Genomic DNA, 18,197 nt, shown 5'->3' on the forward strand with positions numbered 1-18,197 from the left:
TGTCAGACTTTATTTTTTTGGACTCCAAAATCACATGAAATTAAAAGACGCTTACTCCTTGGAAGGAAAGTTATGACCAACCTAGGTAGCATATTGAAAAGCAGAGACATTACTTTGCCAACAAAGGTTCGTCCATTAAAGGCTATGGTTTTTCCTGTGGTCATGTATGGATGTGAGAGTTGGACTGTGAAGAAGGCTGAGCGCCGAAGAATTGATACTTTTGATCTGTGGTGTTGAATAAGACTCTTGAGAGTCCCCTGGACTGCAAGGAGATCCAACCAGTCCGTTCTGAAGGAGATCAGCCCTGGGATTTCTTTGGAAGGAATGATGCTAAAGCTGAAACTCCAGTACTTTGGCCACCTCATGCGAAGAGCTGACTCATTGGAAAAGACTCTGATGCTGGGAGGGATTGGGGGCAGGAGGAGAAGGGGACTACAGAGGATGAGATGGCTGGATGGCATCACCGACTTGATGGATGTGAATCTGAGTGAACTCCGGGAGTTGGTGATGGACAGGGAGGCCTGGCGTGCTGCGATTCATGGGGTCGCAAAGAGCCGGACACGACTGAGCGACTGAACTGAACTTTCTGTTCTTGGATGCTGGGTCTACTTAATTCTTAAAAGGGATGGGGGAGAGATGTGAAGATATTTCTCGCCGAAAATCTACACAGCCTTGGTGTTTGGGTTCGGAAACTGTGAATTACACGTGCGGCACCGAATTAACCCTACTTAACAAGCAAACAGGATGATAGAAGAAAAACTACTCCATCAGAGCCCTCAGAAGGGTCAGAGACTCTCAGCCAGCACGAGAAAACCAAAGACTACAACTCCCGCAAGCCCTTGCGATTCCACCCACCCGGGTAACTTCGAAGCAAGGGAAAGGCAGGAGGGATGTCGGGCGCGCTCCTTGTTACGTCATTAGCGTGCGACTCCAAGATAAAAAACCGGTCTGGACTACAAAAGCATGGCAGCTGCTGAGGCGGCGGCGGCGGTGGTGTTGTCGTCCTTTCTGAAAGCAGACCCAGCCCCAGTCCCCGAAAGTGCAGGGACAGCTGCAGCAACGGCCGCCACATCCTCAGCGATGGCTGCAGCCGCGGCGGTTGCGGCCGCGGCCAGGACCGGATCCGAAGCCAGGGTCTCCAAGCCCGCGTTGGCTACTAAGCTGTTGTCCCTGAGCGGCGTGTTCGCTGTGCACAAGCCCAAAGGGCCCACTTCAGCCGAGTTGCTGAATCGGCTGAAGGAGAAGCTGCTGGCAGGTACTGCAGCCGGGTGGGGACCAGGCGGAGGCCATGCGGTCGCCGTGAGAGCGGAAGCTGCACGGAGCATGCTAGGCTTTTTGCCCTTTCAAGGCTCAAGTGATAAAAGGAAGGGAAAGGGAGAACGACCACTGTGTAAACTCTGGACAGAAATCTGGAGCATCTCCGGCTAGGACTTGTCCTAACGTGAACTCCTGTAGTCTAGTTGGCAGTTGTCGTTCTCAAGGGAAAAAAAAAAAAAAAACAAGAAAAAAAAAAACACAAAAAACAAAACCTACACACCCACAAATAAACTTCTGCTCTTGGGCATGCAGACCAATTTTCTGTAATCTAATCCCTCAGAAACCTTTTGTTTGGCTCACATAAGTGAACTGTACCCAAATGAATCACTGGCTCTCTACACTCCAAAGCTGCTTTCTTAAAAATATGTTGGAAATGTAGATATTACTTAACCAAGTCTTAACACTGTTTTTCACAGAGTGGACATAAGAATTATTTAAAGTCCCTTGCACAGATACAGATTCTAATCCTTACCCTTTCAGAGATAGTGATTCTGAGGGTATGGGGTGTTTTTAGGAAAGTCCATCTTTAAACTGTTGCTCCCAATGATTTTGGTGTAAGCAGTCTATGGACCACATTTTGTTGAACACTATAATTTGGTCACTTCTAAGAGCATTCTTTTTGTTTGTTTGTTTCTTTATATACACTGGGAGAATATTAGAAAATTCTAAAGGATCTCTCAGTTTGTCAATCCAGTAGTTCGTTTCATACAGTGAAATCAAGGAACTTTTAGTGTTTTTTTGACACCTGCAGTAAGCCAGATCTGAAAGACACCAACTCCTCCTTAACTGAGCTCATAGCAGTAATTTCTGTAGCCTTTGGTGATAAAACTATTTAACTAGCTTTTCAAGGCCCTCCAGAGCCTGGCCCTTCCTTATTTTTCCATCAAATCAGTACAGGAAATTTCTTCTTTGAATAGTGTCCCCTGGCAAATGTTACTGCTTCCCTTTTTATTGCAAAAACAAAGTATTCTGGTAGGAATTTGTTAATTAAAACTGACACATTACAGGTTCAGATGTTAGTTGGTAAATTCCTGAAGATATTTAATACCTGTGTTATATCTCCTCATTCTTTTGTTAATACTTTCATTATACTTTGTTATCTGTAAGGATGTTGAAGGAGGTAATTACATCAGGGACAAGCTTTGTGGTGTCGTCATGGAGTTGATTCCGTCATAGAATTGCTTTCCTTTGGCCTTATTTGTTAGCTAAGCTATGGCTTTTTTGTTCCTCAAAGTAATAATTTCTGTTCTTTCTTTCAGATGGGTTTCTCATAGGATTTCTCATAGGATTAAAGCCATAGCCTGGCTTTCTGGTTAATCGGTCTCCAGGAACTGAAATTTCTTGTTGAAACTTAGTTAAAATTGATTGTTTCCGTGCTGTTGCTGAACTGTCTTCTGGAAACCACTCACTGAGAAGTAGACATTCTGATTATTCTCCATCTCTATATTGCTTGTGATTGGCCAATTCGATATTTATGTTAGCTAGACCAGGGCTTTCTAAATGCTATTCTGACTCGTTGTCAGAATTTACCTGGAAGGTTCTCTTAAAGATACAGATTCCAGAACACAACATTCTAATGCCAGCCAGGTTTGACAATTGCTGATTTAGGCCACAGTCAGTTGTCATGGCCCTTATTAATATTCCTTGCCTTTAACTGATTCATCTGGCACTAAAATCTCTGCTCTTCTGTCTTTTTGAATCCTTCAAGGCCTAAAACATAGCAGAACTTTATAGCTAGAAAAGATCTTAGTAAATATTCATCCTTGATGCCAGTGGGGTGAACCAGCTTCCAACATAGTAGAGGTAAGGTATCGTCAAACTTGGAAAAAGGGAAAAGCACAAACGGAAGACAGTAAACTTTAGGGCCTCCATTCTCCGAGCGCTGTTAAGTTAAAAATACAAAGAGTTCCCAAAATGTTTCTATAAGTACAGTATGAGAGAGTCATAATGGGTTACAGGTCAAGGTGAAGGGTTTGAAGTCTAGGCCTAGCCTTACAGTTCATGTTAAAGCATATCATCATATCTTTCCAAGCATGGTGATGTCATAATCAGAGAGTAACATTAGGATCGTGTTCCAGACACCGGAGTTCTAACTGACTGCTGCTGCTGCTGCTAAGTCGCTTCAGTCGTGTCCGACTCTGTGCGACCCCATAGATGCAGCCCACCAGGCTCCCCCGTCCCTGGGATTCTCCAGGCAAGAACATTGGAGTGGGTTGCCATTTCCTTCTCCAATGCATGAAAGTGAAAAGTCAAAGGGAAGTCGCTCAGTCGTGTCCGACTCTTAGCGACCCCATGGATTGCAGCCTACCAGGCTCCTCCATCCATGGGAGTTTCCAGGCAAGAGTACTGGAGTGGGGTGCCATCGCCTTCTCCTCTAACTCACTAAGGTGGTAATTAAGTGGTGATTACAGCCCGGCACATCCTTTTGGCCTTTTCACCTGGCTTCTCCACTGTTGCTCTGCCTTCTCTCCTTACCTTGCTCTGTCCTTGCTTTTCAGTTTCTTGTACTCTGTTTCCCATCTTCTCTGTGTCAGTGGTAAGGCATGCATGCTCAGTCGCTTCAGTTGTGTGGGACTCTTTGCACCCCTACGGACCGTAGCCCACCAGGCTCCTCTGTCCATAGGTTCTCCAGGCAAGAATGCTGGAGTGGGTAGCCATTTCCTTCTCTAGTGGATCTTCCCAACCTAGGGATCAAACCCTGGCCTTTTACATCTCCTGCATTGGCAAGCAAGCTCTTTCTCACTAGTGTCACCTGGGAAGTAAGGAAAGTTTTATGGGTTTGGAAGGATACAGATCAATACAGCTCTTCCTGCTTCTCTCTCCATTCTCATCTGAAGTCCAGTAGCTAGTATTCTCTCAATATATTGTTATATACCATGATGATGATGATAACAGCATATTGGTATAGAGCTTTGAGTTTTTAAAGTACATTCAGGTAGCATTATTTCATTTTATTCTTTACAATAGGAATATGAGATAGGCCAGGCTGGCATCTTTTGTTTTTTTCCTGGTCTCTATTTAAAATCTAAATGCTTTGGCATATAAGTGGCATCTTAAACTGTTACCTTCTTGCCATGTAACCTTTTGGTGAGATTAGCTTCTCTAAGGAATTGGTGACTTTTGACTAGGAGAGGAGGGCAGATATACAGATAGTTTGGGGACATAGTGTTCTCAGAAGTAACCCTGAATGAGATATACTCCAGATGTTTAGGTAGCTGGAGTGACCAGCAGAGAACACCAGGGAACAAGAGAGATTTTAGAGGTGGAATTGAGGACTTTTAAAACTAGCTGCCTGTGTAAAAACTTCTTCTCATCATCCTCCATCTACCAGCCCACTACTGCCAGGACTTTACTGGATCTTTGTGGATTAGTGTGGATATTTACTCAGTTAAAAAAAATTTTTTTTCCCTTGCAAAATGAGTTCTAGGTTTTCGACAGCTAATTTGGGAATACTATTTCTTTGTAATTTAGATAGTGTCTGTATAGTTTAAAGTCTGTTCTTTGTCAGTAATGTTGTTATCAGTTCAGTCACTCAGTCGTGTCCAACTCTTTGCGGCCCCATGGACTGCAGCACGCCAGGCCTCCCTGTCCATCACCAACTCCCGGAGCTTACTCAAACTCAAGCCCATCGAGTTGGTGATACCATCCAGCCATCTCATCCTCTGTTGTCCCTTTCTTCTCCTGCTTTCAATCTTTCCCAGCATCAGGGTCTTTTCAAATGAGTCAGTTCCTATAACCTTAATATATTAAGTTTGTACAGTACTTTTTATTTGTTTTGAGTACTCCATCCACACTGCCTCATCCCATAGTAATGGAGATTCTACTTCATTTCTCTAAGTAATTACCTTTTTTTTTTTTTTAATCCCAATTACTCTTAAAGAAGCTGGAATGCCTTCTCCAGAATGGACCAAGAGGAAAAAGCAGACTTTGAAAATTGGGCATGGAGGGACTCTAGACAGTGCAGCCCGAGGAGTCCTGGGTAAGAGATATGAATGGAAATTTGATGTAACTGCCACTTATATTAGAAAGCAATATTGATTAAGAACAGACAAAATTGACTAAAGCCATGTCATTTTCAGTCTACTTGAAATATTTCAAATCTACTAGATTTACAGTGCCAACTTCTCAAGAAGCCCTTCTACAAGGTATAGAAGGGCTATATTAGGGTATATTAGAAATAGCCAGTTTCGTCTGTGGAGTGTGGTTGGACCTTGAGAAAGGATTTGTATCTGCAGAAAAGAATTAACACAGCAGGCCTGAGTTCACTATCTTTCTGAAGGCCTGCCTGCATCTGGGGACCTGGATTTGGGGTTGAACCCACCCTTCCCCATCTGATAAGCGTGGTTTGGTGTGCCTCCGTGGTTTGTGTAAACAGTGTGGTTTATGCTGGACACCTGCTGTCCGTCTTGGAGTCTGAGATTTTTGTCCTACCACGCAGTGAGAGGGTGCATGGATGACCATTCCTCTCATCCCCTCCAATAAAAACTATGGATGCTGGGTTTCCAATGGGCTCCCTTGAGCAGGATCATTGTACACATGTTATTCCTTTTTCAGTTATGGAAGGAAACAGGATCCAGCTGTGTAAACTTAGGATGTCACTGTAGATAAATCTTAGCCATGGGTGAATCTTTCAGCGTGGGAGAGTCTTGGGGACTCCTGACACAGTATATGACTCTTTTTGTTTTTTTGCCTGTATCTTCAGAAAATGAACCTTAGAGTTACTCAGAGGAAGTCACTTTCTCTTGGGGACATTAGTTGATTGTCTTACTGCATGTGGAAGAAGATTGATAGAATTGATTGAGGGAAGAAGAGTCATTTGCCCTTTTTTCTTCCACCTTTTTAATTTGTATTTTTTTTTTTGCATCTAGTAGAGGTTCTGAGGGAACACCCCTGTGGCTCTGTGGTGAAGAATCCGCTTGCAATGCAGGATCTGCAGGAAATGCAGGTTCAGTCTCTGGGTGGGGAAGACCCTCTGGAGGAGGGAATGGCAGCCCACTCCAGTATTCTGGGCTGGGGAATCCCATGGACAGAGGAGCCTGGCAGGCAACAGTCCATAGGGTCGCAGAGTCAGACACGACTGAAATGACTTAGCACACATGCAGAGATCCTGAAGTCTTTCTTTTTAGACTGCTAAAGTGTGTATCCGCAGGATGGGGTATGTTTTTAGATACCTTTTTATAACTGTATCCATAGTCACAGAAATACACATTTGGAATTCTCCCTATTTTCCCCTGCCCCACATACTAGAAACAAACTTTTATGAAACAAGCCTACCTTTTTACATGCCCTGGTGTTTTTTATTTTACTCTATTCCATTTTTTTTTTACAATGTTGATCATAATCCCCTAAATTGATTTCATGCTGTCCTAATGGAATGTGACTCATGCTTTGAAAAATACTGTGTTACAGCATCCAATCCATTTTATTAGAGCTAAAATTAGATGCAAATAAAAACAAACCTGATCTAAGCCAGCCAAAGGAAATGGATGCTTATTTAGAAGAAAAGGATAAAATTGGTAAATAAAATTATATTTTTCAAGAAAATTGGAAACAGTATATGATTTGCATTTTCTAAAATTTACAGATTTTATGTGATGCATGTTGGCAGAAACATCTTTACTTGAGGTTAAAACACGTGAAAATTCATTTTCCTGAGTTAGAAGACTTGAATAGGCAAATTCTGACACCTTAACTACTGTTTCTGACCATAATAATTGATAGTCATTTATTGAGCACTTATTGTATGTGAGGTCCCATGGTTAGTGAGTGGTGAGATCAAGAGTTGAACTGGATGTGCTGAGTGTTAAAGTCTCTGCCCTAACCTGGGATGGCAAATAGCTGGCACTCCTGCCTTTATTCCCCATGTCCACAGCAGAGATTACTAATCAACCACAGCATTCTTTACCATTGCTTCCAGAAGTGGGTTCATGCTTCTTATCAGTTCAGCTCTTCTTGAGTTGATGCCTATTACAGCCTTCCATTTCCTAAGGCGTCCATGCATGCTCAGTCGCTCAGTGGTGTCTGACTGTGACCCCATGGACTGTAGCCCACCAGGCTCCTCTGTCCATGGGATTCTCCAAGCAAGAATACTGGAGTGGGTTGTCATTTTCTCCTCCAGGGGATCTTCCCAACCCAGGGATTGAACTCGTGTCTCCTGTGTCTCCTGCACTGGCAGGTGGATTTGTTAGCACCGAGCCACCTGGGAAGTCCCTTTCTAAAGCAAGAACAGAAGTCCAAGAAGAAAGGGGATAAAATGTGCACTTATTTATGAATAGACCAATTGTATTAATTTATGATTGTTGTTAATCATTGGCATGCAGAAAATAGTAATATTCAGGGTACTGAGTAAAGAAGTTTATTTTTTACCCTAAATCTAAGGGATCTTGTTGAAAGCTTCCATTTTAATATTGTGAAAGGGTGGCATTTGTTAGAGATTTGTGTGAGTGGAAGAAATTGCATTGGAAATAATTTTCTATTTGGAGGCTTAATTTATATTTGATCACACGTGTCCTTCAATGATGATATAGTGTGTTCATATGTCAAAATTATTAACTTTTTTCTTAATACCTGTGATTTCTATTGAGAATAGTTTTTTTAAAAAGTAGACATTTAGTCACAGAATAAGGAAAGTTTGTTGTCTAAATTCTACAGACTGTTAAGCAAAGTTGATTTTTGGTGTATGGTAAAATGAACACTGGGCTGTAATCATCATGAGTTGTATACTGGCTACCTTATTTACTAAGTACGTACACCCTGAGCAAATCCTGTAACCTCCCAGAATTTCAGTTTATCTCTTAAAAAGTGATAACATCTACTATAATTCTCAGAAGGTTTATTGAAATATCTTAGGAAATGTCTATAGTATACTGATATATACTCTACCCTGTGAAGAGCTTTGTAAAAGGGCTTTTTTGTATTGTTGTTGTTTTTAACAAAACTGGACCTAGTAGAAAAATACACTTTTACTTTCAACATTTTAGGCTGTTTTTGCTGTTTTGAGGGGGAAATATTGATAGTAAAGATTTAAGAATTTAGCTGACAATTTAAAATATAATCTGAAATTCAGGTTTATAATTCTGTTAATCTATATTTTATATAAGTACTAGAAATATTTATAAAATGTTTTCAAATATTAAATAATTATCACATATAATACATATATATTATATAAAGCATATATATTTCTATAAAGAGGGCTTACGAAATTCTGGAAAATGCTGTGGTAAGCAGAATAATGACTTTGCTAAAGATGTCTGTGTCCCAGTCTCCAGAACCTATAAATATGTTAGGTTACATAACAAGGATGTGTTGAAGTTGCACATGGAATTAATGTTGTTGATCAGTTGACTTTAAGAGATATCCTGGAATATCCTGGTGGATCCAGCGTAATCACATGGGTCTTTAAATTGGAAGAGAAGGCAGAAGAGTGTCAGAGAAGATGTGGCAATGGAAGCAGAGATTGCAGTGATGCGATTGCTGGCCTTGATGAGGAAGGGGGTCCTGAGCCAAGGAAGATAAAGAGCCTCCAGAAACTGGAAAAGGCAAGGAACTTCCCCTGGGAAGCCTCTAGATAAAGGTTCTCCCCTCGGGCCTCCAGAAAAGAAGGCAGTGTGTTGACCCTGTGATTTATACCATAGTAAAAGCCACCTCAGATTTCTGACCTCCAAAACTGTAGGATAAAAAGTTTGTGTTGTTTTAAACCACTCTGTTGGTAATTTGTTGCACAAGCAGTAGGAAGGTGATATTCAGTATAAATTACTTAAAACGGAACTAAGTTTTGATATACTATTTTGAAGTTTAACTTTAAAACTTAGAAAATTATGGTGAAAAAGGTTAGAAAATACAAGAAAACATCAAGTTGAAAGTAAAAAGTATCCACCTTCCAGCAATAATTATTGTCAACATTGTGGTTATATTTCTCCCTAGCTTTTTGTCTGTGTAGATTTTTTTAATTCAGCTTTTTTATATATACTCTGGGCTTTCCCGGTAGCTCAGCGGGTAAAGAATCCACCTACAGTTCAGGAGACACAGGAGACATGGCTTCAGTCCCTGGGTTGGGAAAATCCCTTGGAGGAGGAAATGGCAAGCCACTCCAGCATTCTTGCCTGGGGAATCCCCATGGACAGAGGAGCCTGGCGGGGTCGCAAAGAGTCAGAAGCAGTTGAGCGCTTGACACAGGAGACTGTATACGTGTACGAGCTGGGTTACTCTCAGATGCCTTCTTGTCTACTGTGGATCACTGAACCAGCAGAGAAATCGTCATCAGTCCAGCCTTTTCACTATGATAGAGTCAGACACATCAGCCTGCTCTTAACCCTGCATTCTGGTTGATAAAGCCACTGTGCTCATCCTTGTGTCTGAGAATTTGTCAATTTGTTCCTTTTTAGAACACGCTTCTCTCTTGTCTGCATGTTCAAATCCTGTACGTCCTTTAAGGCCTAACTCTGAAGGCCTCAACGAAGCATTCTCTGGACTCCGTTGCCATTTAGAGTGACCTCCTACAGTAGTTATCATCCCTGTGTTCATTTTGACACAGTCATGTACTGTTGTATTGTTATTTAATGTTATTCTTTCATTAATTCAGGCAACCTTTTTTTTTTTTGAGCACTTGCAGTTTCCCTCGTCTGTATTGTATTTTGCCCACGAGATTATAAGCCCTTTCAAAATCAGGATATGTGCTATTCCATTAAAAGTGTTCTTGGGATGGAGTGCCTGGTAGCTGCTTGCAAAATATTGATTGGGGTTTCTTGAATGGAATAAAATTGAATCGAATCTTTGTTATTATGATACAAAGTTTTTGCCTCAGCAGCAGGTGCTCTTATTTGAAGAGTGCTCTGCTCAACAGAAGATCCCTAAGGCAGACCGTTTTTATGTTAGTCCTTGAACCACTATGACTATCAAAGAAGCTGAGAGGGGCTTTGGGATAGACTTTATGAAGGAATGGGGATGTGCGCTGTGTTTCAAAGGACACACTTTGAATACTTTACTAAGAAGTTGGTACTGTAGGCTTTGGGACCCTATTGAGGATGGTTCAGGAGCTTTGTGCAGTGGAGTTTTCAGAAATGGTAATGAAATGGTATGAATTGGGAGAAGAAGAGGTAGGATGTAGAACAGAGAGGTTGATTTAGGCTGGTGGCGGTGAGAGGAAAGCCTGGATGAGTAAGTTGGCAGGGGGATGAAAGGAAGGAGGTCTGCTGTTAGTCTGGTTGGAATTTTAATTCCAGCATTTACTGGTTGTGAGATACTGGGCAAAGTTCTGAGACTCTTACGCCTCAGTTTCCTCAGCTATCATATAGGGATAATCGTATCCTCTTGTTTTAAGGATTAAATGAGCTAATAAATGGAAAGCACTTAGAGTAGAATTTGATACTTGGTAAACTCACTGGATGATATCTGCCATAAACATCCATGATAATTCATTCAACTTGCCAGTCATTTCTCTTTGTTTCTTATAGTTCTGAATTGTGACGGATGTATTGTATGTGTTCTTTTACAAAATTGTATCCGCTAATGAGAAATACTTCAATTCTTATGAAACTTTGCTTGCTGTTAAGTGAAGAAATGATTACATCTTCTCATCTTTGGCTGGTGAAATGTGTTGTCACAAGGATAATGTTTGAAATTAAGGAGACAAGTGGGCCATTGTACTTTTTATTTGGTCCATGCAAACATATACTCTCCAGACTCACATTTTACCCTGTATTATTCTTTGTGTTGTGTTGATGTGTTATGTTTCTATTTTCTTGATTGTATACTGCTGGGCACTAATCATCTTTAAATGGTTCATTAGTTACGATGATAGCTTTTGCTTTAATAGTGAACTCTGTTCGAGACTTTATCATCCCAAGGTTAACTGTAGCTTTTTTTTTTCACTGATGCCCATATAATATTCCAGTGAGTCCTTGGAGATTTTTTCAAAACTTTTTGTTATCTAATTGTCTGGATTGAGGTTTCTAATATTATGTTTCACACTTAGAGAAAGAAAGAAGGTCTCCTCCCTACCGCCACTTCAGAATTTCTTACTTGCATGACAAGTTCAACTGATTGGAGTAATAAGAGCCCTGACTTTATGCTAAATAAGTGCCTTTTCTAACTTTACATATGCCAGGAAACTGTGCCCAGTGTATGTCATAAAGCATATTTTTAAAACCTAGTTTTCACAATAGGATATCATAATATCTCTTTCTTTGATTTGTAGTGGTTGGAATTGGAAGGGGAACAAAAATGTTGACCAGTATGTTATCAGGGTCCAAGGTAAGAATACTGGAATGGTTCTGTTTTTCTTGAATGTTTTCTTAATGGCTTATGTGTTGGATTTTATCAGTTAAAAAATAAACTGTATAACTTGCTTGAATGAGTGTCAATCCTGGGTATTAATCACAGTGTCTATAATCATGAAATCTCAGATTCAAAATATTGAGACTGTAAATTCATAATTGAAAAATAAATTTGACTTATAGAAACAAAACTTTGTGGTACCTATAATTCTTAAATATATGTGTTTAGTTTTTGTGAGGGTGTTTTTTGTATGTTTCTTTTTGTTTGTATAGTTATATTTCTTAAAGAAAACTTAAAGATCATAAATTCTATTAGTTTTTTTTAAACCTTAGAATTTTTGTAGAAACAATATCATTTGGTAAGCCATGCAGTTTCCAGCAAAAGACATGTTTTGTTCAGTGTTTACAAAATGTTTACTAACTAAAAGAATGGGGCTTCTTAAAGATGATGTTACATCATTCCTTGACTGCATGTAAAAGCATCTTTAAGGCTTTGAATAGGAGAGGGAGGAGGGATTAAGTGGGGACAGGAGGGGTTCTAAACCTGGGCTTTAGGCCTTGAGTGAGAACCCTCACTGAACTGGCAAGGTGGAAGGAGCCCTGAGATGAGTCTAGATGTCAGTGTTTCTCCTCTCTGGGCCTCTTCCAGCTTTAAAAGAGGTAATAATATCTGTATTCTAATTAGCAGCTAGATGCTGGTTATAATAGCTTGGACTTGGGACCAGTGAAAATGGGGAAGATAGGAAATGTGGAAAATGTGGAAGGAAGATTAATAATCCATTAGGAAGGGAAGAATTTCAGCAAGTTCCTGGACTAAACTTTTTACTTGTTTTAAAACCCTTGTTGCAAGCGGGTTATAAATAGTTGGTAAAGTGCTTTCTCGGAGAAAGCAATGGCACCCCACTCAGGTACTCTTGCCCGGAAAATCCTATGGACGGAGGAGCCTGGTAGGCTGCAGTCCATGGGGTCGCTAAGAGTCGGACACCACTGAGCGACTTCAGTTTCACTTTTGACTTTCCTGCATTGGAGAAGGAAATGGCAACCCACTCCAGTGTTCTTGCCTGGAGAATCCCAGGGACAGCGGAGCCTGGTGGGCTGCTGTCTATGGGGTTGCAGAGAGTCGGACATGACTGAAGCGACTTAGCAGCAGCAAGCAGCAAGGTGCTTTCTAAATTTTTTCTTAGAAAAGAAAATGTGGTCAAAGACCATTTAAAAAATTTACCATTTCACTGCAGACTTTTATAAAAATATAATTAATATCAAATTGCTAAATTAAGTTTCTAAGCACCTTCATTTTCTGAACATATTCATAGTGGGTACTGGCCCTTAGGCCAGACTCTCAGGGCCAGAGGTCTAAGTAAGTGTTTCTTAAAATGAAAAGCCCTGGAAAACCTATTGCCTTTAACATCCCATTTTAGTTATTAATTGGCATAAAAAGCCTGTCTTTCGGTTGGGAAGGATCTTCATACCTTAGATAAATGAAAGAATCTCCAAAATCATAGAACATAACAATTGTGTCAAAATGGAGGAATTTGACAGTTGTACAGTAATTTGAACAGTGTATTTAAATCCTGACATGTGGAGGTTAGAATCTGTTTCTAGTACAGAATTTTCCAATTGCTTAATATATGTTTAATTTTAAAATATAAACCGTGGTTATTTTGATACAAGATTATGGATGATTTTATTTTCTTTTTTCATACTATTTGGTATTCTTCAAAATCTTTACAATGAAAAGTCACTTTTTAATAAAAACATAAGATATATTTTACATTAAGGCATTTGTTTGTTTTCCCCACCAAGATAAAATGTGTTAAGTTCACTGAAATATTCATTATCCACCCCCCTAAAAAAAACCCATAAGTACATGTAACACATTATATGTTTTTGAAAGGTTTTACATGTAAATTCCAGACACATTTCCAGAAGTATGATGACTGGAAAAATACATACATCATTGGCTCTTGTTTAAATTTTATTTATCACAAATCATTTTGGTATTCAGCTAGGAAAGCTGAATGTCATACAGTGAAATCATTGATCTTCAGATGACTGTAATATAAGTAGAAAACTCCAGGTGCATCTTATTATAGAGACCTAGTTCTTGGGTACTTCACCTTTGCAAAATAAGAGTTATTATTATCTTGGTAGCTGTTAGTATTTCTTATACTTTTAATTTTAGATTACATGCTTGTGGCTCAGCTGGTAAAGAATCTGCCTGCAATGCAGGAGACCTGGGTTCGATCCCTGGTTTGGGAAAATCCCCTGGAGAAGGGAAAGGCTACCCACTCCAGTATTCTGGCCTAGAGAATTCCATGGACTATATAATCCGTGGGGTCGCAAAGAGTTGGACACGACTAAGTGACTTTTACTCACTTGTTGAAAAAATTAAATCTTTTACATTTTACCTTTAAGTATCGGCGCTCCTGGTGGCTCAGAGGGTAAAGCGTCTGCCTGCTATGCGGGAAACTCAGGTTCGATCCCTGGCTTGGGAAGATCCCCTGGAGAAGGAAATGGCAGACCATTCCAGTACTGTTGCCTGGAAAATCCCATGGACGGAGGAGCCTGGTAGGCTACAGTCCATGTGGTCGCAAAGAGTCGGACACGACTGAGTGACTTCACTTTCACTTTCATGTTGAAGGTGACACTTTTATCAAAGTAGTTAGAAGCTGTAATGAATTTTTAAAAATAGCCTTTGTTTTTCACACTGGCCAGAATCTTGGAGATCTTTTTTCTTAAGCAGTGACTTAAAAAATTTTTTTGACCAGGACCCATAATATGTCTTGGTATATTTAGAGGGGAGTTACCACAAGGGTAGAGATATCTAGTTCCAGGATGGCAGATACTCATTGTTCGGGTAACAATCGTATCATATACCCCATTGCCTTACCATCCAGTCCTAATGAAAGAGGTTGCTAACGGAACAGGGCCTAACACTCTTTCCTGCTGAACCAAGAGATGTCCTTAGAATCCTGTTCAGTGTGCTAAATACCAGTTCATGCAACACTATCAATTAATAAGTAGAGAACTAACCTCTTCATTAAAATCTTTAGGCCATTGGATTAATTCGCCTTCATTTTGTAAAGGCAATTATTTAGAGCACCCTGGTGGCTGGGAGGTAAAGAATCCGCCTGCAATGCAGGAGACTCGGGTTTGATCCCTGGGTCTGGAAGATCCCCTGGAGAAGGAAATGGCAACCCACTCCAGTATTCTTGCTTGGGAAATCCCATGGACAAAGGAGGCTGGTGGGCTACAGTCCATGGGGTGGCAAGAGTCAGATGCAACTTGGCAACTAAACCACCACCACCACCACTCCTTATATGCATTCCTACCCAGTCAGATCAGAGCAAGGTTTAAGAAAAGAGCCTTTCCTGTCTTTATCATTAGCTTTCTCTCCTGTCTGTCAGGCTTTGCTGTGCCGATGATCAACTTTCTCTTGAGTCATTTTTTTCTCACTGCATTCTCTTTTGGGGTTCTGAGTATATTATGTAAAAAAAGCACATAGGTTTTCTGTACAGGGCCTGTTACACAAAAGTTGCTCAGTAAATATTGTTATTACTGTTTCCATGTGTTTCATCTATCCCCAAATCTCTCTCTCCTGAGTTATAGGCTGTTGGATCACTCTGATTACAGATGCCATAGACATTAATTTTATTCAAACACTTTCTATTGGAAATCTTGAATGCAGTTAATTTCATTCCTTTTATTTCTACCTCTGACTTTTTGATGGCCTAGGCAAAAATATGACATTGATGAGAAAGAGGAAGCATGCCAGTTATTTAAGGAAGAAACTTTACTCTGGGTATTAAAGTCAAAAAGGAATTTTTTACAGTACGGGAGATTGAATGATAGATAGTGGTTCTCAAAAATAGTTCTACAACATGTGCAGAAGTGGCTCTGCATGAAACACAACAGGTAAAATGATTCTAGGGGTTAGGTGAACACATCCCTTTGACTTAACTTGATCTAAGTATGGAATATAGCTCACCCAGAAGAAGGCAATAGATTCACAGTCCCTTTACTGTCTTCCATAAATTACACTTTCTTTGAGCCAGTCATTCAGGAGAAGCTGGATGGCAGATGGACCCTGAAGTAACAGGCTTTGATGAGGTTTTGGAGTGTTATCTTTATTAGCTTCCTATATTGCTGATTAAAAGTTGGTTATTTATATGTGCTTTTGAAACCAGATGAGCCATGGAAGGGTTGATGTTCTGTTACGAGATTGCTGGTGCCATGAAAATGCTCTTAACTAGCATTTCCCAGGTATAAGGCTGCTCTCATGTATACGTGGAGAAAAACCATAGCGCCTGTAGGCAAAGCCAGCATTTCAGCAGAAAGCAGCCTTTGTATCCCCTTCAACCATTGAACGGGTATTATCACTGGGTCTACAGATGTTACCCCCCAGATGTGTTCAGAGGAGAGTAATTTCCCCCAGGTGTACACAAGCATTTTTAGGTTAACTAATGAGTGTCAACTGCGAAGTGTGACTTGAGTAAAGCTCCTCCTGTGAAACTTAGCAACTCTCTAAGATTGGAGCATCTCTAATCCACTTACTCCAGAGGTTCGTCCAATTTGCACCTTTTCTTCACACTCTATTAATATTCATTATATTTCATAAGTACTATATTGAAAATTTTGAAGGACTTACATTTTATGCACTGTATAGAGCTGTTCCTTGTTAATGAAGACATTCAAAACCATGTTTCAGCGTGGTAGCATAATAAGCTTATCATTAATAAACTCATATTTCTGCAAAGTACTCCAGCTTAAACTGCTCACATAACTGCCGATTCTTTTCAGTGAGAATTCTGTTCCTTGCGTTTTTCTCGCTAATTCCTGTGATCCTCGAAATGAAATTTGAATTTGACCAAACGAGAGGAGAATAAAGAATATGTAGTACCAGTGTGATCCAAGACAGAAAGCAGAACAATCCTCAGTTAACTAGGAGTGATCTAATTCTTCACTTGTGAGTAATGAGCAGTTCTGAGAAGTGACTTTTATCCTTTCAGAGAGCTTAAGACATAGCCATTTCTCCTTACAAGAAACACATATGTACATTATCTCTGCTGTACTAGTTTTTACATATTTAGCTTTTGTTTAAATGCATAATCAAGTTCCTAAGACTGAGCTTGGTATTTCATATAAGAAATAATAATTAAAAATTAATTTTAGTTGCATGTGGAGTAATATTATTGCAGTCCATGGGGTCACAGAGTCAGACACAACTTAGCGACTGAATAACAACATAATATTGAATCTTGTGATGACTAAGTAGGGGATTATTGTACCATTATCTCTACTCCTAGGTATATTTAAAATTTTTCCTTCACAGTCTACACTACCCAGTAGAAAACTGATTTTTAAAACTTTTTGTACAATGTTGGATGGCATCACCAGCTCAATGGACATGAGTTTGAGCAAACTCTGGGAGATAGTGAAGGACAGGGAAGCCTGGCATGCTGCAGTCCATGGGGTAGCAAACAACTTAGTGACTGAACAACAACAACTGTATATTTATAAGCGATGATTATCAATAAAATCAGATTTTTCCTTGTCATGTTGGCTGGTTTGGAAAGTTTGTGAATGTTCCTCACTCTATACAGTGCTTCCCACATATCAACAACTAACCAAGCAGTTACAGTCTATTGGTTTTGCCTTTATTTTGTATCAGTTAGGTTTATTAGTAAGGTTCTGTATAAGCTTTAAGATGTGCATAACAGTTCTTTACCTTATGGCCTGTTTCCCTCTCTTGTGTCTCTTCCTCTAGAGATATGTTGCCATTGGGGAACTGGGGAAGGCTACCGACACGCTAGATTCTACAGGGAACGTAACAGAAGAGAAACCGTATGGTATGAAGCTCATAATATGTAGTCCTTATTTCTAATATTTAAAGGAAGTTTCTCTGAATTTGGAATTTAAAAATAAGCCTCTTATGTTTCCGGTGATTTTAATTGTCAGTACATTTCTTTAGGTTAAAAAGGTTGGAAATTGTTTATCATATTGTTGCTTATATGGTATGCCTATTAGTAAAGAATTGCAGTAATTGCCTTTTCCTATAATCAATATTTTTTTTAACATGCAGAATTCTTCCGAATAACTCCCTTGGCAAAAACCACTTATATAATAGATAGGATTTAGGACATTTTTCCTAGTCTTTGGTGAAACAAAGCAGAGAAATTCTCTTTCTGGATTTTACGTGCATCTTGTCAGTGTTGTTGTTTTGTTTTTGGTATATATAATTATCTCATAGCTGTTAAAATAAATGTACTAGGTTTCACACTTTAAAATTGATCATATTCCTGTGCTTTTCGAGCATGCAAAAAGATATAGCAAAAGGAAAGCTATTTCTCTGGAAATAAAGAGAACTCACTGGGGTGCACTTTAATTTTTCTACCATCCCTTCTTTCACTTCTTTAAGAAAGGATAGATAAATGAAGTGGTTTCCTAGCAACTCTCATCGTGCTTATGCTATTTATAATGCAGCACTTGTGGTTTTTGTACAGTCAGTTCACCTACATTATTATGTCATCAACTGAGTTATTTGTAAGCCTTCTGTTTTGTTTTGTTCTTTGCCTGTGCTTAATGTTACCTTTTTTAATGTAG

General features: G+C 39.7%; 1 protein-coding gene across 1 annotated transcript in view; it reads left to right on the forward strand.

Moving 5' to 3' along the window:
- Nucleotides 1-897: 897 nt before the first annotated feature.
- Nucleotides 898-18,197, forward strand: part of TRUB1 (TruB pseudouridine synthase family member 1) — a 32,893-nt gene continuing 15,593 nt past the window's right edge. The window contains exons 1-4 of the mRNA XM_003587896.6: nt 898-1,255; nt 5,198-5,296; nt 11,516-11,571; nt 17,362-17,443. Of these exons, the coding sequence (XP_003587944.1) occupies nt 964-1,255; nt 5,198-5,296; nt 11,516-11,571; nt 17,362-17,443 (529 nt within the window). The 5' untranslated portion in view covers nt 898-963. The remainder of the gene's footprint in view (nt 1,256-5,197; nt 5,297-11,515; nt 11,572-17,361; nt 17,444-18,197) is intronic.

This window comes from Bos taurus, chromosome 26 (genome assembly GCF_002263795.3).
Source record: "Bos taurus isolate L1 Dominette 01449 registration number 42190680 breed Hereford chromosome 26, ARS-UCD2.0, whole genome shotgun sequence".
Classification (NCBI taxonomy): Eukaryota; Metazoa; Chordata; class Mammalia; order Artiodactyla; family Bovidae; genus Bos; species Bos taurus.